General features: G+C 56.5%; 1 protein-coding gene across 2 annotated transcripts in view; it reads left to right on the top strand.

Annotated features, from left to right (window-relative positions):
• Window positions 1-6757, top strand: part of SLC45A4 (solute carrier family 45 member 4) — a 105204-nt gene extending 98447 nt beyond the window's left edge. For both annotated transcript variants that reach the window (XM_058276103.2, XM_004453486.4), the window contains exons 6-8: window positions 749-848; window positions 1947-2158; window positions 4874-6757. In XM_058276103.2, coding sequence (XP_058132086.1) covers window positions 749-848; window positions 1947-2158; window positions 4874-5236 — 675 coding nt within the window. In that variant the 3' untranslated portion in view covers window positions 5237-6757. The remainder of the gene's footprint in view (window positions 1-748; window positions 849-1946; window positions 2159-4873) is intronic.
• Window positions 6758-20599: the final 13842 nt, after the last annotated feature.

Here is a 20599-nt window from a genome sequence, read left to right as displayed (position 1 = left end):
GGCGCGCGCGGGAAGGCGCGAGCGGCAGCGGGCGACGCCGGCGTGTGAACCCCCCTCCGCGGGGCGCGCCCACCGGCCGCCGAGGCCGCGCGTCCTCGAGCCCTTGGGCCGGGCGTGGGGCGCAGGCCGCGCTGTGCCGGGCTTGGCGTGCAGGGCTGAGTGGGCACGCGGGCGCCAGCCGGCAGCACGGGCCTGGCGACGAGCTGGGGTGCGGGGCTGGGCTGGGGTCTCTAAAGCAGACCTCAGGTGAGCCCGCCCCCCACCACCCCAGACAGAGCGGCTGGCCCATGACCTCCCACGGCCCTGGCCAGGCCCGGCTGTGAGCTCCTCAGACCCCAGCCCTGGCTGGGCCCGTGCCCGTGGCCGCACGGGGGCTGGGCCGGGCCGGCTGGGAGGTCTGGGTGGCCCACCCCGCGGCCCGGCACCTTTGGGTGTCTGCTCTGAGCTGCCCAGCCTGGCTGCAGGCCTCTTGGGTGAGGCCCGGAAGAGAGGGGGCTTGAGCTCTGGCCCAGCAGGTCCAGGTAGACGCAGGCGAGGGACGGAGCAGCCACTCCTGACAGGCGCATGGCAGTCACCACACGTTAGAAGGGCACGGCTCTGGGAGGCTGGGAGAACCCTTCGAGTATAGTTTTCATCATTTCTTTTGAGATAAGCAGCTGCCTGCAGCTGAAACAGGGACTAAGCGCTCTTATCCAGAGAGACTGGCATTTGCCCCACCCCCTGAGACACGTTTCTATCTCTGAAACAGGCACCCTCGAATTCGACCGCTTGGCACGCCTACAACGCCGGGGTGAAGATGGGCTGCTGGGGCCTGGTCATTTACGCGGCCACTGGTGCTATTTGCTCAGGTAAGCGCTGCCCGGCGGCAGGGACGTGGCGGCACCCGGTGCTGCCTGGAGGCCAGGACTCCCGAGGCGGTTCCGGCAGCAGCTCTGCCTGCAGCGAGCAAGGCCGCCGCTCGGAAAGACGCCTGGCCCCGTCCCCTGTCGCAGCAGCTCGCTGGCCCCCAGCCACCCACTTCCTGGCCCTGGGGGCTCAGAGCTGGCCTCCGACGGTGACAGAGAGCAGGGCGGGCACGGGGTGCTGCCGGTGCCTGCAGGAGCCGGGGAGCCAAGCAGGAGGGCACGGGGCAGGCAGAGGACATGGTGGCCCCGTCCTGGGGGCGAGGCCCACGGGCGAGGGGCAGTGGGAGCCTCTGGCCCTGGGAAGAGGCTGCCCCTGAGGCACAGCTCTCGCTCGTCAGAGGGGCAGGTGGCTGGCTCCTGGCGTGGCGCGGCCTGGGCAGGCCTGGGAAGACGGGCTGGGCTGCTGCCCACCCTCGAGCTGAAGGGGGAGGGGGGAGGCCGGCTTTGTTCTGGCCTCGGCCTGGCCTGGGGACGAGCACGAGACGTCCCGCCCTCCGTGTCCTGGAACGCCACCTGGCCGGCTGCCCGCCTGCAAGAATCAGGGTGTTGCGGGTTCTGACAGAGGCGCGCTCGGGGGGCTCTGGAGACGCACCCTGGAAGAGGTCAGGAAGGGTGGCTGGAGAGCAGCCACAGCAATCCAGCAGTGACCTGCATCCCGAAGCCAGGGCCGGGTGTGGGCGGCAGCCCCTGCGGACAGGTGCTGCCCTCCAGAGGAGAGGGGAGCCCCGGGGCGGGGCAGAGCAGACCCCCTGTGCAGGCCTGGCGGGTCCGGGAGCCCCCAGGGTGCTGCAGGCGGGGCCAAGCCATGGGTGTGGGGCCGGGGAGGGGGATGTCCTGAGGGATGGCCCGAGATCAGGAAGCCTGGTGGGCGGGCAGGGTGCCTGGCTGTCGGGGTGCCTGTGTGACCCGGGGTGGGTGGGCATGGGCGGCAGTGGCTGTGTGTACCTGAGCCGGGTCGGAGGTCAGTGCCACAGCCGCGGGGAGGGCCTGGGAGGGACGCAGCCGTCCCGAGCCGCTCCCGCAGCCGCCCTCTCTCTGCAGCCCTGCTACAGAAGTACCTGGACAACTACGACCTGAGCATCCGCGTCATCTACGTGCTGGGCACCCTGGGCTTTTCGGTGGGCACGGCCGTCATGGCCATGTTCACACACGTCTACGTCGCCATGGCCATGCTCAGCACCATGGGCATCGTCTCCATGAGCATCTCCTACTGCCCCTACGCGCTGCTGGGGCAGTACCACGAGGCCAAGCAGGTGCGCCGGGGCCGGGGGCGCCAGGGCTGGACGCCGACCCCGGGGCCCGTCCCAGGTCTGTCCGGCTCCAGGCCGTGCTCGTTCCTCTCCACGCCCCTTGAGGCGGAGCTGAACCCTTCAGGTGGATAGACTAAGGAAGGCGCGTTTCACTTACCCACACGTGATCGTTTCAACGGGTCATCAGTAGGAAACGAGCATGAGTCGAGGGCCCAAGACCAGGGTAGCGTTTACCGCAGAAGTACCTTACGCTGCAGCCCAGTCTTGGACACGCAGTGTTTGTGGTGCTGTCAGCACGTGGCGAGCCTGTCCAGCCCCGTTTCCTGCGGCTGCGCTGAGGGCACAGCTGGTCATGGCCCCAGCTTTAAGAGGCAGAGCCTTGGAAAGGGAAAGGAGAAAAAACACCAGGAGCGCACGTCTCTTTCCTCCTAAACCCAAACTAGTTAGTCTCCAGTCGCTTACAGAATTACTCAGGCAAGGTAAGCTGACCGTTAGGTGCACCCCAAATGCACCACCAGTGGGGATCTAACGGCAGCATTATTTTTAAATTACGCCGTGTAATCGGAGTGCAAGGTGAATATGGAAAGGGTGCGCGTCAGGTGTCAGCAACTTAATGGGTGTTTGGGAAGGAGAGCACCCTCGGGAAGCTGGGCCTGTCCGAGCAGCCCAGCAGGACCAGCCCCGGCGGCCCCGAGCGCCTCCACCTCCCTAGAGGGGGCCTCTGTCCCGTCTTCTGGCCTCGTGTCAGTGACTCGCCCGTGCAGTTGGCTTGGGGCAGCACTTCAGGCTTTTTTGTGGTCCACTCAGTGGCCACAGCTTTTTTTTTTTTTTTAAGATTTATTTTATTTCTCTCCCCTTCCCCCGCCCCAGTTGTCTGTTCTCTGTGTCCATTTGCTGTGCGTTCTTGTTTTTGTCTGCTTCTGTCGTCAGTGGCGCGGGAATCTGTGTCTCTTTCTGTTGTGTCATCTTGTGTCAGCTCTCCGTGTGGGCGGCACCATTTCTGGGCAGGCTGCACTTTCTTTTGCGCTGGGCGGCTCTCCTTACGGGGCACTCCTTGCGCGTGGGGCTCCCGTACGCGGGGGACACCCCTGTGTGGCACGGCACTCCTTGCGCGCATGAGCACTGCGCATGGGCCAGCTCCACACGGGTCAAGGGGGCCCGGGGTTTGAACCGCGGGCCTCCCATGTGGTAGACGGACGCCCTGACCAGTGGGCCAAGTCCGCTGCCCTCATAGATTCTTTTGGACTTTCCACATACACAGTCATATTATCTGTGTGTAATGGAAGTTTTATTTCTTTCAAATCCCCATACATTTTCTTTTTCTTGCCTTGTTGCAGTAGGTAGAGCCTCTGATACAATGCTGTGTAGCCGTGGTCTCTCAGTCTCAGAGGGGAAGTATTTAACATTTTAGCACGAAGGATGATACTCTAAATTGTGTATTTCTCGGAATTTGTTGTTTAATCTGAACTCTGAAATTTATTGGCATTAGATTATTCATAATATGATCTTTGTGGTATCCACAGAACCTGCAACGATGCCCTCTTTTTTGGTCCTGGCATTAATTACCTGGGAGCTAACGTAATTGGAAAGAAGGTTGGCGCCCCCCGTCTTCTGCAGTGTGTGTTTGCTGGGCGTTTTGTTCATCGCTGCACTTAGCGTCATTATTTCCTACCTTCTGTTTTTTTTAGGTTTAATTTGCAGTTTTCATCCTGATGTTTGCACTTGAGGCTATAAATTTCTCTCTAAGCACACCTTTAGTTGTGTTCTGCAAATTTTAATATGTTGTTTTATTTTCCTTCAGTTTAATTTTTTTTCTAATTTTTGTTGTGATTTCTGTTTCAACCGTGAATTATTTAGAAGTGTGTTGATGAATTTCCAGCACTTGGGGATTTTCTAGTTACCCTGTCACTAACGATTTCTAGTTGATTCCGCAACAGAGAACACATTCTGCGTGGCCCAGCCCTTAGGCTAACAGGCCGCCCCTGCAGCCCCACACGGGCAGGCGGCCACAGGCACCTCCCGCACCCCGAGGGCGCCGCGCCCGTCTGTGCGCCAGTCAGGCCAGGTCGCTGCGCAGTCTGTCCGCTGCCGAGCCCTTCCCTTCTCTTACTGGGTTTTTGTCCGCTTCATGAAAAGTGGATTAAAATCCCCTGTTGGTTTGGTCTATTTTGCTGTACTCTTAGTTTTCCTTTTCTATTTTGAGACTACGTGCACACATTCACAGTTTTGTTTTTATCTTCTGAGAGGATTTATATATTTTTAAGTTATCTTTAGGAATAAAATTCCCTCTAAAAAAGGGACTTTGTGTAATAAATCTTATGTCTACTATATTAGCAGAATAGCTACACCAGATTTCTTTTGCATATTTTTTCAAGAAACAAAAATGAGGGTCCCCTGGCCCTGCCTGTCTGCCCGGTGAGCTGCGGCCGCACGCCCGATGAGGCGGTGCTGCTGGGAGCGCTGAGATCGCCTCGTCGCACCGCCGGGCGGACCCAGGGAAGCCAACGCTCACTCAGGCTGGGGCCCGCGCCCGCCCCCGGCCTGCCCGGTGAGCTCGGCCTCCCGCCTCTCCCGCGCCCTGGAGCGGGGCTGGGACGCGGGCAGCGTGCTTGCCGGAAGCCCAGCAGGAGCCAGGCTCGTGCCCAGTGCTCCGCGGTAACGCCCAGATCACACGCCCCCGGCTCCTCCGCGCCTCACCCCTGTCCTTCTCTCTTGCAGTACGTCCACCACAGCCCCGGCAACTCCAGGCGCGGCTTCGGCATCGACTGCGCCATCCTCTCCTGCCAGGTCTACATCTCCCAGATCCTGGTGGCGTCGGCCCTCGGGAGCGTGGTAGACGCCGTCGGCACAGTCCGCGTCATCCCCGTGGTGGCCTCCGTGGGCTCCTTCCTGGGCTTCCTGGCGGCCACGTTCCTGGTCATCTACCCCGACGTGGCCGAGGAGGCCAAGGAGGAGCAGAAGGGCCTGGCGTCGCAGCCAGCGGGCAGCCAAGCAGACGTGGGCGGCGAGACGCCCACCGTGCTGAAGCTGTCGCGGAAGGAGGGCCTGCAGGGACCGGTCGAGACGGAGTCCGTGGTCTGAGCCAGCGCCGCCGTCCACACATTCCACGCCGGGGCTCCAGGCGGGCGGGCGGGGGCGACGCTGCCAGGCGGGCTGCAGCCGCTGCCGCTTGAAGCGCGGCGCCGAGTCCACGCACGGGAGTAGTCGAGGCGCCGTAATTCCTAGCGCAGGTTCGAGCCACGAGGCAAAAATACCACACTAAGTACTTTTTCCACAATTAAAAGAAATCATTTGAAATCCTTTTTTTTTTTTTAATTGAAAAAGACCTTTTGATTTCAACTCTATCTTTTATTCTGCAGGTATATTATTCTGCATGTTTTTAAATTGTAAAACGAATTTGCAATACAGACTACACAATTTAGAAAAGAATAAGATTTTGTATTTCTAAGATTATAATTGAAATTGACCAGTTGTGACATCCCTTGCGGTGTCCCACCCAAATGCTTCAGGTAGCGGCAGTGGAGTCGGTGACTAAACCTCTCCTTAGCTGTTGCTCCCTGTGGCTGCCTCCAGGCCTCTGGACCTCCGGCGTCAGTCTCCCCGCATCCGGCTGGTGCTGCAGCTGCTGGAGAGGAGTTTACTTTATGGTTCTCAACCGGGCCTGTCTCAGAACAGCCTCTCCTCTCTCCCTTGGAGAATCTGACAGTTGTGCGCTGGCGGCGCCGACCGTGGGCGGCGGGCAGAGGCCGGGCCACCCCGGGGAGGAGGGGACGAGGAGGCGCCCGCGGGCAGCTCTCGCTCGGGGGTGGGGAGCGGCCGCGTGCAGAGCCCATCCCAGAGCCTCGCTGTGCGTGCGTGCGTGTGTGCGCGTGCGCGCCCGTGCCCGGCCCCGGTCCCCGGCAGCCCTGTCTGAAGCCCCTCCAGGGAGGCCAGGTGGCCTCCGCGCCCCGGCTCGGGGAAGGAAGCCGCAGGCTGCTCGTGACGCTCGCGTCATCCGCACGCCACTCGTTGGGAAAATCGCGCAAGCCGAGCGGCGGGCACAGCGCAGCCTCCGCGGGCTTGCCAGCAAGGCCTACCTCGGGGTGTGGTGGCGGCTGGCCTCTGCGCAGGGCGCGTGTGAGCGCCAGGGCCCACACGCCATGATCTCTGCCAGCTTCCTCACCTGCTCACCTCGCTTGACGCCGGAGTCGGAGCTGCGAAGACGCCGTTCCGCCTGGAACAGAAGGCATGCGTCCTCAGCCAGTGACTCGACGCGGTGTTCCTCGTCTGTCCAGGCCCTCAGGTTCCGGGGGAGTGCAGTACCCAGACACCTCAGCTGTTCAGAACCGTGCTTCACAGCGCAGTCTCTCTCTCACAGTTGATGCTTTTCGCATTCAAAGCGGTTCGTCTGCACCCACTGGTTTCAGGAGACAGCGAGGCCTGCCCAGCCAGTGGGTAAGCCGCGGCGGCTGTGACACTCCTGCCGCCTCCAGCTGACTTTTTTTTAAGTAAAGGACTTTAAAATGCATGAGAATCATGCTGCAATACATCATTCTAAAGCAAATATATATTTCAAGACGAAACCAAGCAGTTTTTCAATAAATGACTTGAATTTTCTTTGTATCGAAAGGCTAAGTGTGTTTAATGCCCTGAACTAACCTCTGGCTTTGCCCTGCCCGTCGCTGCTGGCGTCTTGTAGGTCGTGCTTCACTGTGTCCAAGCCGCTGCTCTGTTCCCGTTCACGTGAGGGCGTTCCTGCAGAGCAGAGGGCGCTGCCCGTGGTGTGGGCGTCCTCCCCGGGAAGGGCCAGCGCAGACCCCAGCACCCTCAGCGTGTTAAGACTGGAGGGCGGTAGTGGAGTTTCGTGCATGGCCAGAAAGCAAGCCTACCCCCGGCGGCCGTCGCCCGCCCTCTCGAAGGGTCTCCTGCCCGCCTTGCTTGGAGCTGGGCCAAGGGCCGGGTGGCGCTGCCCCCTCCCCTCCGCCAGGTGTCCTCGGGTCACCTGAGTGCAGTGCTTCTCTTCGGCGGCTTTAGGGTGGTTCTGGGTTCTCGACCTGCTCAGACCATCCGCTGGGTCGGCCCTGCTCCTCAGAGGGCCTCCAGGTGGGCCGGGAGCAGGGGGAGGCAGGAGGGATGGGGGAGGGGGGCCCTGCTTGCCCAGCGCCGGCCCAGGAGACGGGGCCCGCAGCCCCAGACGCGGGTCCCTGGCAGGCGTGTGTGCAGGCAGCTGGCCTGAGGCAGGTATTTGGGAACAAGCGGGCTTAGGCCTGTCCCCATGGGGCGCGGCACCCCTCCAGCAGCGCACCAGCCCTCGAGATCCCAGCCTCATACTGCACCATAAACACAATAAATAAACACAGTAAACAAACACAAGCCGCGCGTCCCCACGTTAGGCCTCACTCAGGCCCCTGTTGGAGTAACCGTAACGCTGCAGAGCGGGTGCTGGTGGCTGTCGGCTGTCCACCCAGCACCGGGGGCCCGTTCGTCCGTCAGCGACAGGCGGCCGTGCTCGGGAGGTTTCTGGAGCGCCACGTCCTTCGGGATGTTTGTGGTCCAGGTCTGACGGGGTAAGTGTCATCAGTGCCTGGCCCCAGTGGAGGGGCCTGTGCTCTGCAGTTTGGATGAGAACAGGCTCAAGGTTTCCAAACGGGTAAGCCTGAGGCCTCGTGCTCAGGGTGGGCCCAAGCAGGGAGAACCACCTCAGCCCCCCTTCCAAGAGCTTATTTCAGGATGGCCCTCGTTGAAACTGTCCTTGTCACCTCGTGTTGCGCTGAGAGGAGCTGGTGGCGTCCCCGCAGCTGGCTACAGCTTGCGTGGCCTGTGTGACCCAGGTGGGCTAACGGTAGAGGCTTGGTGGGGGCCGTGCTGGAGGGGCCCCCAGGTCACTGGTGTGCAGCCTGCTGGCTCGAGAGGAAGGGCTGGGGGCCTGGGGTGGGCCGGCAGGCGCTGCAGGGGCGTGCAGGAGCCAGTGGCACCGCCACACAACTGAGTAGAGGGACGCGACGGCACTTGGCAGCATTTCGGATGGCCGAATGGGGTAATATAAATAGATGTTACCAAAATAGGGATCCTCTCGTCTGACTCGCAGGGATGTTTTTTTTCCCTGTAAAAGCCAACTAAGTCTTTTAAGGAGCTGCGTGCTCGCGTGTGGCGGCAGACGCCCCCGGCCCTGCAGGGGCGGGAGCTGATGGGAGGAGAGCACAGGCAGGCGTGAGGCCGGGCAGCGGCTGCCCCGCTCCTCCCTGGCACCGCTGGCACAGGGCCGCCAGGCTGGCAGTGGAGCTCCGGTCTGCACGGCCCACGTCGCGGGTCCCAGATGAGGCGGGCCACCACAGCGCAGCCCGAGCCTGCAGCCCCTGCCGCTGCCTAGGAGGGCGAGAGCACCCAGAGCAGCCAGGGTACCCCCTTTGGGGATGGGCAGCCGGCCAGCTGGACCCACTGACGGACAGGGGCCGTGGCAAGCAGGGCCTCAGGCTGGAGGCAGAGCTCTGCTCCCGGGGCGCCCGGGCCCCGCGGTGTCCTGGGGCCTGCTTGGAAGACGCCCACGAAGCTGCCAGCTGCTCCCCAAACACACCGGCCACCAGCCAGCTTCGGCGGAGCCCGCTGCATGCGTCCACCCAAGCCCTGGTCCACCTCCACCAGCGCCACGGGAGCGCCCGGGGCTGATGGCGCCCTCTCCGGGGCTGCGTGGCGGCCACAGGCCTCTGTCTCCCCATGCACATGCAATACCTGGCAGGCTGCTTGGGAGATTGGCCGTCTCCCGCCTGCCTCCGTGCCCGGGCGTCTGCAGGCCTTCTTTGGGGGGCCGTCACCTTCAGGGGACTCTGCCAGGGTCTGGCTGGTGCTCGCTGGGGGCTGGGGCTGCGGTGCCCAGCTGGGTCTGGGCTGAGCTCAGCCCTTGGACGCGGTGTGCTCAGGGCCAGCTGAAGGTAGTTCTTGTCATCGCCTTGTGCCAAGCCAGCCACCAGTGTCCTGCCCTGAGCCCTGGCCTTGAGGGGCCCCGGGCCAGCCTGCCCCTTGAGGACGGCTTGCTCCACTGGGGCCTCCAGGAGTGCTGCTGGCTGCCCGGGCGGGGGTCCCATCCTGTCTCCCCACGGCTGCTGCAGGCTCTTCCTGGTGTGACATGGACCGAGGCCATCTCGGTGGTAAAAGGACCAGATTGTTGAAAATGCCTCGTTACCGGAGAAACTCCCCTGGGGATCGCGGAACAAAACCAGTTCCATTGTGAACTGGCCACAGGACAACTTTACCAACTTAGCAAGTTGGAGCGTTGTAGTAGCTCCTGCGGATTTCAGCAACGATATGAATGTTGCACACGCATTTCAGGAGGAGGGCGATTATAAAGAGTAATCGCGCACGTGACTGCGTTTTTCACGAGTGGGCGCAGGGGGCCCCAGGTCTGTGCTCCTGCTCGGAGCCCTCGGGGGTGTGTGTTGTTCACGCAAACGTTACTTCCTGCCGTGCTGCTCACTCGCCCGTCTGCGATCCGGTCCCTGCTGACCCGAGCAGCCGGGCGCCTGCTGCCCGCGGTTCACGGCCCTCCGCGCTGACCTCTGATAAACGCTCCCCTCCCGACTTGACGACAGTGCGTGCCTCCTTCCTTCCCCACACCTGCCCTCCCTCCCGCCTGCCTGGGGACACGCTGAGGGGCTGTGCACGCCCCCTCCCCACCCCACGCCTGCCCTGCCCTCCCCTCCCTCCCTCCTGCCTGGGGACACGCTGAGGGGCTGTGCACACGCTGAGGGGCTGTGCACGCCCCCTCCCCACCCCACCCCGCGCCTGCCCTGCCCTCCCTCCTGCCTGCCTGGGGACACACTGAGGGGCTGTGCACGCCCCACCCTCCCCGAGGCGACCTCACACTGCTTGCACTGCAGGGTGGGCCCCAAGCCTGAGCCTCCTGGGCTTCCCAGCCACAACCTGGGGCCCTTCTCCGAGCACCCCTCCCCCACTCCAGGTTTCCCTTGTGGGGGCGGGGGTCTCCCCTGGCTCCAGGGGTTTGGGCTGAGCCAGCTAGGGTGCCCCAGGACGCTGGCTATGGGGGACCCCTCCCAGGACACTGGCTAAGGCGGAGACACCTACCAGGTGCTGGCTATGGGGGGACCCCTCCCAGGTGCTGGCTGTGGGGGGACCCCTCCCGGACGCTGGCTCTGGGGGACCCCTCCCAGGTGCTGGCTATGGGGGGACCCCTCCCAGGTGCTGGCTGTGGGGGGACTCCTCCCGGGTGCTGGCTCTGGGGGACCCCTCCCAGGTACTGGCTGTGGGGGGACCCCTCCCAGGTGCTGGCTATGGGGGGACCCCTCCCAGGTACTGGCTGTGGGGGGACCCCTCCCGGACGCTGGCTATGGGGGGACCCCTCCCAGGTGCTGGCTGTGGGGGGACCCCTCCCGGATGCTGGCTCTGGGGGACCCTCCTGGGCTGCTTTCTGAAGAGCCCACCCCGGGGAGGTGCAGTAGGCAGCCTGCCCCGAGAGCCCTGGCCCCGCAGCAGCAGCAGACTTGGGCCCTGAGAGGTGAGAGCTGGGCGGGGCGCGGGGAGCCCCAGGCTGGGAGCCCCAGCCGGGATGGGCCCCGCCCCGAGTTCACGGCCAGGTGAGAAAAGGGCGAAGGCCGGCCACGCCATGTCGTGCCTGGGCACCCCGGGGGCCTCGATGGAAATGGGGGTGTCACGTGGCTGGTGAGCAGTGAACCCGTGACTCTGGGGGGGGGGGGGGGGGGCGCCCAGAGGCCGCAGACCCTGCTGACGGTGGGGCAGCCGGTCCAGGGGCTCTCGGGCCTGGGCCAGCCCTGGCGGTGAGAGTCCATCCACCCTGGAAACTAAGGGAGTCGTCGTCTCGGCGCCTGCAGGCGCCAGGGCCCCACTGGGGCAGCGGGGTGGTGACCCGAGGATTCCAGAAGCTGCAGCGCCCCCTGCCGTCTGCCGGGCGCCCCGCGCCATCCCTGCGCTGGCCTGGCCGCCCCCTCCAGGCCCAGCAAGGACAAAGCGCGCAGTCCTGCCGCCCCAGCTCCCCCCATCCTCCTCCCCACATAAGCTAACGTTAAAGAAGCGGCCCTCCCGGACCACGGCCCCGCCGGGTAGTTCCGTCAGGGGCAGGGTCTTCGGCTAAGCCCCCTGCTCGGCTGTCCTGCCTCGCCCAGCTCCAGAGGAGGGAGGCCCCCCGGGGAAGCTCCCAGAGCCTCGAGCTCACTCCTGGGCTTTGAAAGCGCAAGCGCCTGTGTGCCCGGCCCAGCCTGTACGGAGTCCTTCCTTCCCTGCCCGCGCCATCCCCACCCACCGGGGCCCCAGGGAGCGCTCTCGCCCCTCTGCGCCACGCAGGTGGCCACGGGCAAGTCACCTGCCGCCTGGCACGCAGCCGACCTGGGCTCCGCACGGCATGCTGTGTGTCTCAGGAGCTGGCGTCCTTGTCACTGCGCAAGTGACCATTTTCCAGTTGTTGGGACACAGGAGTTTCCTATTTCGGGTTATTACAAAATAAAGATGCCGTAACATTCTTGTGAAAGACTGTACATTTGTTTTCGTTGCTCTTGACTAAACAGTAAGTGGATTTGCAGGTTTGCAAGGCAGGTCTGTGAATATCAGAAAGCAGTTTCACTGGTTTTATCCAGTCATGTCTGGGAGCTCCACTGGCACCACAGCCTAATCTGCGTTTGGTATTTTGAGCCTTTTAAATATTAGCCATCAAGTAGTATTTCACTGTGGTTTTAATGCACATATCCCTGATGACTAATCATGTTAAGCTCTTTTCAAATTGGCCATCCAAATATATATTTTTTGGTAAAGTAGCCCATTTTTAAATTGAACTGTTGGTTAATTTTTAAGTGCTCTTTATACATTCTGGATGCAAGTTTTTCTCTTAATATTACAAAAATTTTCTCCCAGTCTGAGGCGTCTCTTTTCATTTTAATGGTGTATTTTGACAAACTACAATGTATGAGTTTTTTCTTTTATGTTTAGCGTTTGTTATCTACTCTAAAAAAATCTCCGTCTGTGCCAAGGTTGCAAAGGCAGTCATCCTCTTTTTTTTGTTTCTAGAACTTTTAACTTCACATTTAGGTCAGAGAACCACCTTGAATCAAACTTTGCGGAGTGAGATGAGGGCTGATGTCTTTTCTTTCCCACGCACGTATCCAGTGGTTCCAGCACCTTCTTAAGCCACCTTGGAGCCTTGTTTGAACGACAACTGGCTGTGTAGTTGGGCATCTGCGACACCTGCTCCACCGCTCTGTTTCTCTAGCCTTCTGCCAGTGCCACGCTGTCTAAATAACTGTCACTTTTCAGTAAAGCTTAAAATCAAGTACTGTGAAATCTCCAACTTTGTTCTTGTGTTTAAAGGTGGTCTGCGCTATTCTACTTTGCATTTCCATATGCATGTTAAAATTAAATTCTCAATTTCTTTTTAAAAATACATATTGGGATTTTTGATTGGGAATAAATTCGATCTGTTGGTCAATTTGGGATAACTGGTATTTTTACAATATTGACTCTGAATCAATGAATATGACTGAGATCATTTCTTTTTTTCATTTATTCAGGTCTTTAGTTTTAATCAGCAGTGGTTTTGAGTTTTCAGTGTACAGGTCTTACACGTTTTTCATTAAATTTGTGCCCATTTGGTGTGTCTTTGATGTACTGTAAGTGGTATCTTCGGCTTTTGCTTTCTTATTATTTGCTGTTAGAATACAGAAGTGTAGTGATTACCACATCCTGTGCCCTTGCTGCGTGGGTCACTCTAATCCTCTGTTTCAGGGTTTATATAAGTCATCTGTCCTGCTCTCTCTGAAAAGGGCAGTGTCGCCTCCTCCAGTCCAGTCCTTCCTCTTGCACCTGCCCTGCCTTCCTGCCGGAGCGCCGCCCTCCCGCCGGGTTTGGAGCAGGCGGCCTCATCCCGTCTCGGGGAAATGGCGCGCCTCTCCCCGCGGCGGGGCGCTGGTGCCAGGCTGCTGGCAGGCTGAGGAGGCTCACTGCTGTCTTGGTTTCCTGGGCTCCCCTGACAAAGCACCAACCTGGGCGGTTTACGACGACAGAAACCTCTCCCAGTGCTGGGACCAAGGCCGGGAAGGCAGTGGCACGGCCATGCTCCCTTGGAAGCCTCGTCCCTCCCTGGAGCCTGGTGGCCCTGCGTGCCCAGGCGTCCCTTGGTTTGCAGCTGAGTCTGGCCCATCTCAACCTCCATCCTTGTGTGGCCATCTTCTGTGCGTGTCCTTGGTGGCTCTGAGTCTCCCTCTCAGGACAGCAGTCACGGGCTCGAGGCACCTGCTCCCAGGCGGCCTCAGCTTGTGGCTTACAGCTGACCTTGTAAGGTCACATTCATAGGGACCTGGGCTCGGATTTGAAATATCCTCTTGGGGGACACAGTTTAATCTACTACACCTCTTTTTTTTTTTTTTTAAGATTTTATTTCTCTCCCCTTCCCCGCCCCCCTGTTGTCTGCTCTCTGTGTCCATTTGCCGCATGTTCTTCTGTGTCTATTTGCATTCTTGTCAGGGGCGCCTGGAATCTGTGTCTCATTTATTTTTGTTGTTGTTGTGTGATCTTGCTGTGTCAGCTCTCCGTGTGTGCAGTGTGACTTCTGGGCAGGCTGCATTTTCTTTTGCCCTCCTTATGGGGCACACTCCTTGCACGTGGGGCTCTCCTACACATGGGACACCCCTGCATGGCACAGCACTCCTTGAGCGCATCAGCACTGCGCATGGGCCAGCTCCACATGGGTCAAGGAGACCGGGGTTTGAACCGCGGACCTCCCATGTGGTAGACGGACGCCCTAACCACTGGGCCAAATTTGCTTCCCAACACCTTCCCTTCTTAGTTTGCTGAGAGTTTTTGTCACGAACATTTTATCAAAAAATTTTTCCACATCTTTTGAGATGAGCATAATAATCTTTATTCTATTAATATGTTAAATGGTATTAATTTTATAATGTCATGTTCACCTGATTTATTGTCCTTTGAAAATGCTGCTGGATTCAATACATTAATATTTTGTTTAGGAATTCTGTGCCTCTGTTCACCGGGGACGTGATCTGTACTTTCCTTTTCATGTAAGGTCTTTGTTGGGTTTTGGTACAGGGTCGTGCTGGCCTCCTAAACTGCACTGGGAAATAGTCCCTTCTCCTCCATTTTTCTGAAAGAGGTTCTGTGAAAGGGTATTAGTCTATCCTTAAGAGTGTGTTGAGACTCAAATGAATGAAGCCAAAGTAGGCCTGGAGATTTGTGAGGTTTTTGACTACAAAGTCAAATTGCTTAATAGATAGAGCACTCTATTCAGATTTTCCATTTCTTCCTGTTTCAGAAAGTTGATTTTGAAAAATTTGTACATGTCATCTAAATTATTGATTTTATTACCATAAAGTTGTTCATAATATCCCTGTATCCTTTGATGGATTGGTAATTTGTGTTTTCTATTTTTTTTCTTGATCAGTCTTGCTAGAGTTCATCGGAGTCATCACTTTATTTATTTCTCTCCCCCAGTTGTCTGCTTTCTGTGTCCATTTGCTGTGTGTTCTTCTGTGTCTGCTTGTATTCTTGTCAGAATACTCCTGGGCAGGCTGCACTTTTTTCACGCTGGGCAGCTCTCCTTACGGGGTGTGCGTGGGGCTCCCCTATGCGGGGTACACCCCTGCATGGCACAGCATTCCTTGCGTGCATCAGCACTGTGCATGGGTCAGCTCACTACATGGGTCAGGAGGCCCTGGGTTTGAACCCTGGACCTCACATGTGGTACACAGATGCTCTATCCATTGAGCCAAATCCACTTCCCTCAATTACTTTAAAGAACCAAGTTTCAGCTTTGTTGAATCTCTGTATTCCACTTCATCAATTCTTGCTTTTATCTTCATAATTTCCCTCTTTAAGTATTTTGGGTTAAATATGCTTTTATTTTTCATCTTCTTATGATGGAAACTCAGATAACTGATTTTAAGCCTTTTTTCTAACATAAGCATTTAAAACTATCCATTTTCTTTCAAGCACTATTTGGCTGTATTCCATGAAGTTTTATATATTGTGCTTTCACTATCATTTGGTTCAAAATATTTTCTAATTTCCCTTGTGACTTTTATGGCCCGTGCGTTATGTGGAAATATATTGTTTAATTTCCAACATAATTTTAATTTTGGGATTTTTCGGTATCTTATTGCTTTTGATTAAATTTCATCGTGGTCAGAGAACGTTTTCTGTTAGATTTTGGTCTTTTCAAATGTTTTGTTCCTTTATGATCCAGCATATGGTCTAACTTGGTGAAATTTCACACGCTGCAGTCGGTGAAGTGTTTCGTAGATGTCAGGTAGGTTAAGTCAGCTGATCATGTTGTTAAGTCTCTTACATCCTTGCTTCTTTTTTTATTTATTATTCTATCAATTACTGTGAGACTGGTGTTAAAATTTCCAACTATGATTGTAGATTTGCCCAGTACCCCATAGAGTTTTGCCATATTTGTTTTATGTATTTTGAATCTCCATTAAGTGCATGTATATGTAACATTGTTTTCTTGATGAATTTACCTTTTAATCACTATGCATATCCCTGTTTGTTTCTTAACCTTGAATTGAAATCTGTTTTGTCTGATGGTAATATAGCCATGCCATTTTCTCATGCTTACCAAGTGCATGGTATATATTTTTTCATCTTTTCCTCCTATCCCATCCGTGTGTGTAGATTTAAAGTGCTTCCCTGGTAGGCGATGTACAGTTGGGGCTTATTTTTTACACAGTGCGTCTTTTAATTGGAGTATTTAGTCCACTTATACTTACCAATATAGTTAGACTCAACTCTTCCATCTTCCTATGTTTTCTGTTTGTCGCGTCTGTTTTTTGTTCCTCAGTCCCTCCTTTCCTGTCTCCTTTTTGGTAAATCAAATATTTTTAAGTGTTATGGTCATTCGTGTGGAGGCGTCAGTGGTGCCGGTGCTCAAGGCCCACCCCTTTGTCCTGCGTCACCTCTTCTGAGTTTCCCATGAATCTCTGCACACTGCTGTGGTCTCTCACCACTAACCCCAGTGAAACCACAGGCGTGGGTAGCTGGTGGGCACCGCAGCCACGGAATATACCCTCTGACCGTCAGGTAAAGATGCAGAGCCGGTGAGGTTTACTCTTCTCCATCGTCAAAGGAAGGTGAGTTCGCCCGCACCCAAGGGTCGTCCCCAAGCAGGGCAGGGGTGGCTCACGTGCCCCAGGGCCACCAGCCTCTGCCACCCCCTTCCACTGCCTCGTTAGAAGCCAGGTCCCTTGTGCCGCAACAGCCCGTCCACAGCAAGCCCCACCCCTGCATCCTGGGGGCGAGGGTCTGAGCCCCTCAGCCTCCCACTGTGCTCTTGGTAGTCCAGGCAGGGCCTCCTGGGACGTTAAACACGGTGACCCAGCCTCACGGGGTGTCCTAAGGTTCCCACAACCCTGCAGCCCACGCGCCATTGCCACGGCTGGGGGGTGGGTTTTCAGGGCCCCCGAAACAGTGTACCACAAACACGGGGGCTTGCGACAGAAATCTATTCTCACGGCCCTGGAGGTCAAGAAGCCCAAAATCAAGACCAGGCAGGGCTGCGCTCGTGCCGGAGGCTCTAGGCAGGAACCCTTCCTTGCCTCTTGCCGCCTCGGTGGCCCCAGGGTGCCTGGGCTCTCGTGGCCACTCTATCCTGTGCCTGTCTTCACATGGCCTGCTCTGGGTCTGTGTCATCGTCTGCTTTTCTCCACTCAAAAATGTTTATTTTTAAGTCATTTCACACTTACTGGACAGCTGCAAAAATAATACAAAACTGCACAGAGAACTCCAACATAACCTCCCACCCAGATCTCCCCAATTTAAAAAATTCTGCCACATTTGCCGTATCATTCTACCTATCCATCCATCCGCCCATCCATCCACCTATTTTCTAAGCGTCTGAAAGTAGGTTGTGGACACCATGGCCTTGACCACTGAGTATGCCGTGTACATTTCCAAGAGCAAGGATATTCACTTACGGGTTACAACTGCCTTACGTGCAGTTACCGAGTTCAAGAGCCCGACTCTGGTGGCACGCTGACAGGCGCGTGCCAGCTTCTTCACCTGGCCTTGAACGTCCTTTCGGGTCTTTCCTCCTCCACCGCCCGATCGAGCCGGGACTGTGCCCTGTATTCCCCCTTCCTCGTCTCTGCGGTGCTCCCGGTGGAAACACCAGCACAGCCGCGCCATCTCGCCGGCCCGGGCAGCCTGTGCAGTGCCACCGAGCACAGCCCCTGCTGCGCCAGCCTCACCACCACCCTCTACCGGAATCTTGCACCACCCCGAGCTGCAGCTCCACATCCATCGCGCGTGAACTCTCACCCACCCACTCCTCGCCAGCCCCGGGAACCTGCCCCCTGCTTGCTGTCTCCGTGAGTTTGCATATTCTAGCTATTTATGTGGCATCAGACAAGACCTGCGCCGCCGCGCCCGACTCCCTTCCCTCCACGGGATGTTCTTAGGTTTCATCTGTGCAGAGGCAGGCTCAGAGCCCCGTTCCTCTTCCGTGCTGAGTCATCGTCCACGTCAGCACCTCTGCTCACCGAGCTGCCCAGCCATCGTCCAGGGGCCTTCCCTTTCCACCTGAAGGCCTCCCTCGGCACCTCTCGTAGGCTGCTCTAGTGCTGACGACCGAGACCTGCTGCTGTGTGTGTGCAATCTCTCAGTCTCTCCCTCCTTTTTGAAAGCATCACTGGATAGAGAGTTCTTGGCTGGCAGTTTCTTTCCTTTCAGCACTTTGTATCTGTCATCCCACTCCTTCTTGCCTCCATGGTTTCTGATGAGAAAACGGCCCTTCCCCCCGCTGGGCTCCGTGGTGTGTGCACACTGCTGCTCTCCCACCGCTTTAGGAATTCCACATCTTTGGCATTTATCAGTTTGATTATAATGCATCTTGGTTTGTGTCTATTTGGAGTTAACTGTTGGGTGTCTTGGATGTGTTTCTATAAGATTTTAATGAAATTTTGTTCAAGTCAGGACGTTTATCGCCATTATTTCTCTGACTATGCTCTCAGCCCTTCCTCTCTCTCCTCTCTCCGGGACTCCCACAGTGGTCCACTGGCCCTCAGGCTCTTCACCGTCTTCATTCGCTTTTCTTTCTGCTGCTTAGGCTGAGTGATGCCAGTTTTCTTACCTTCAAACCCACTGATCCTTTCTTCAGACAACTCCCACCTGCCGTTGGCCTGCTCTAGTAAACTTTTATTCCAGTTCCTTTTCATGCTTTCTTTTTACTGATCTTCTCCTTGTGTTAATCTGTTGTTTTCCCGGTGTCCTTTAGTTCTTCATCTGTGTTTTCCTTGAGCTCTTGAAGCATTTTTAGGACCATTTTTTAAGGTCTTTGTCTGGAAAGTTCCAAGTCTGGTTCTCCTCACTGATGGTTTCTAATGTGAATATTTTCCTTGTATAGGCCATCACATCCTCTTTCTTTGTGTGCTTTAAAATCTTGTGTTGTAATTTGGACATTTTGATATTTTAATGTGTTACCTCTGGATTTAGAGATTGAGACATCAGTGTCTTAAGCTTGTATCCAGCTAGTGTTATGACAGATTTCCTGAACTGCCAAGAGCTATGAAAAAATGTTAGAAACGAAACACCTTTCCCAGTCTTTGCAGACTGGCCTGTGTAAGTACTCTCCTTCCGAGCTTAGCAGTCCTAATAATGAGTTTAGAGGACAGCCTGAGGCAAAAGCATAGAGTCCCTCCTGGTCTTTTCTGTACATGCATTTTGTCCTTGGGCATGTGCGTGTGGTCCTAGGAACTCCCCATTTACAGGGATGCAAGGAATAGCCTCATTCCCCTAGGAAAGAACGTTTTCTCACAGTCCTGAGTGCTCCACTGTATGTCCAACAGCCAGCAACCCTTTACCCCAAGCTTCTCTCATACAGTATTTCAGAGAGAGCTCTGTGAGCTGCTTCTAGGTCCAGAACGTTCTGTGATGGTGAGCTGGTGAGCGCGTCCTGGTTCAGTCTTTAGGTTGCCCCCACACAGACCGGCAGGGGCACAAAAGTTACCCTGTTCCCTCCAGAACTGGGACCAGAGGCCCTCCCTGGAAACGTGTGCCAGTTTCACACAGAAGTAGTGATGGGGTGGGGAGGGGCCAGCAAGGGTGCCACAGAATCCTACCATTCTTAAGTTGCTTTTTTCTTGACTTGGCACTCTTCCTGTTACTGGTACCCTTTAACTGTTTTCCAAAGCTCTGAGGAAGATGTTTTTGTCAGCTCTTGCTTGTTCAAGTCTTCTGTGGAAGGGAGCCCTAGAACCGCTCTCTCCACCATCTTGACTGGGGCAGGCCCTCTTCCAAAGACACCTGCCACTGGCTTCAGTGCCCACCCTAAATGCAGGATAATTTCACCTCGAGGCCTTTAACTTCATCTGCAAAGACCCATTCCCCAAGTGTGGTGGTTTGGAGCTGTATGGACCCCAGGAAGTCATGTTCTTAAGGCTGATCCGCCCCTGCGGGTGTGGCTCTATCGTGAGACCTTTTGGCATGGCCAGGGTGGCTCTTAATACTCTACTGGAGTCCTTCATAGGAGAATGAAATTCAGACAGAGAAAGTCTCAGAAGCAAGAAGCTGAAGGCAACAAACCCCAGAAGAGAAGCGAGAGATCAGCAGATGCCACCACGTGTCTAGGATCACCGGCAGCTGGTTTTCAGAAAGAAAGCACCACCTGACGATGCCTTGATTTGGACATTTTTCTCAGCCTAAAACTGTAAGCTTGTGAGCTAATAAATTCCCTTTGTTGAAGCCAACACATTTCATGATAGCTGCTTTGAGCAGCTGAGCAAACTAAAACAGTAACACAGTTCCGGGGAGTAGGAAATGGGCGTATATCTTGGAGGACCACCAATCAGCTACCGAAGTAGCTCCTGCATGTATACTCCTCACCTTCCACAAAAGCCCCACAGGCAGCTCGGATTCAACGCTCCCTCTCACTCAATCCCCACACCAACTCTGCAAGAAGGAACTAGCCAGTGGTACAGAGGGCTTGGGTCCCGTGGCCAGGTATCCAGCTAGGAGAATCCCATGAAACACAAAGAGCATGGACAGCAGGAACCTGGAGAGTACTCGTCCACCTTCCTAAGGAATCCTCCAGAAATGGATGTAAGCCATGTGCTTGCGTTTGTAATTCAGACGTTGTTATGGTAACCACTTCCAAGGTGTTTTGGTTTCCCAGGCTGCTCAAGCAAATGCCGTGAAATGGGTCAGGTTAAAAAATGGGAATCTCATGGTTTTGAGGCTAAAAGAGTCCAAATCAAGACATCTTCAAAGCAATGCTTTCTTGCTGAAGACCCGTGCGCTGGGGCTGGCTGCCGGCAGTCCTGGGCTCCTGTCACACGGTGGGCGCACAGCGGCCTCGCCCGGCCTCTGCCTTCTCCTCGAGCAGCTCCTGGCTGCTCACTCGCTCTGAATTTCACTCCACTTGTACAGGACTCCAGTGGTAGGATGAAGACCCCGCCTGACCGAGGGGGGCTGCACCTTCTTAGCTGGGATAACCTC

Source organism: Dasypus novemcinctus, chromosome 14, assembly GCF_030445035.2.
Source record: "Dasypus novemcinctus isolate mDasNov1 chromosome 14, mDasNov1.1.hap2, whole genome shotgun sequence".
NCBI classification, from domain to species: domain Eukaryota; kingdom Metazoa; phylum Chordata; class Mammalia; order Cingulata; family Dasypodidae; genus Dasypus; species Dasypus novemcinctus.
The sequence above is the reverse complement of the archived record's forward strand: the minus strand, read 5'-3'. Positions and strand labels throughout refer to the sequence as shown.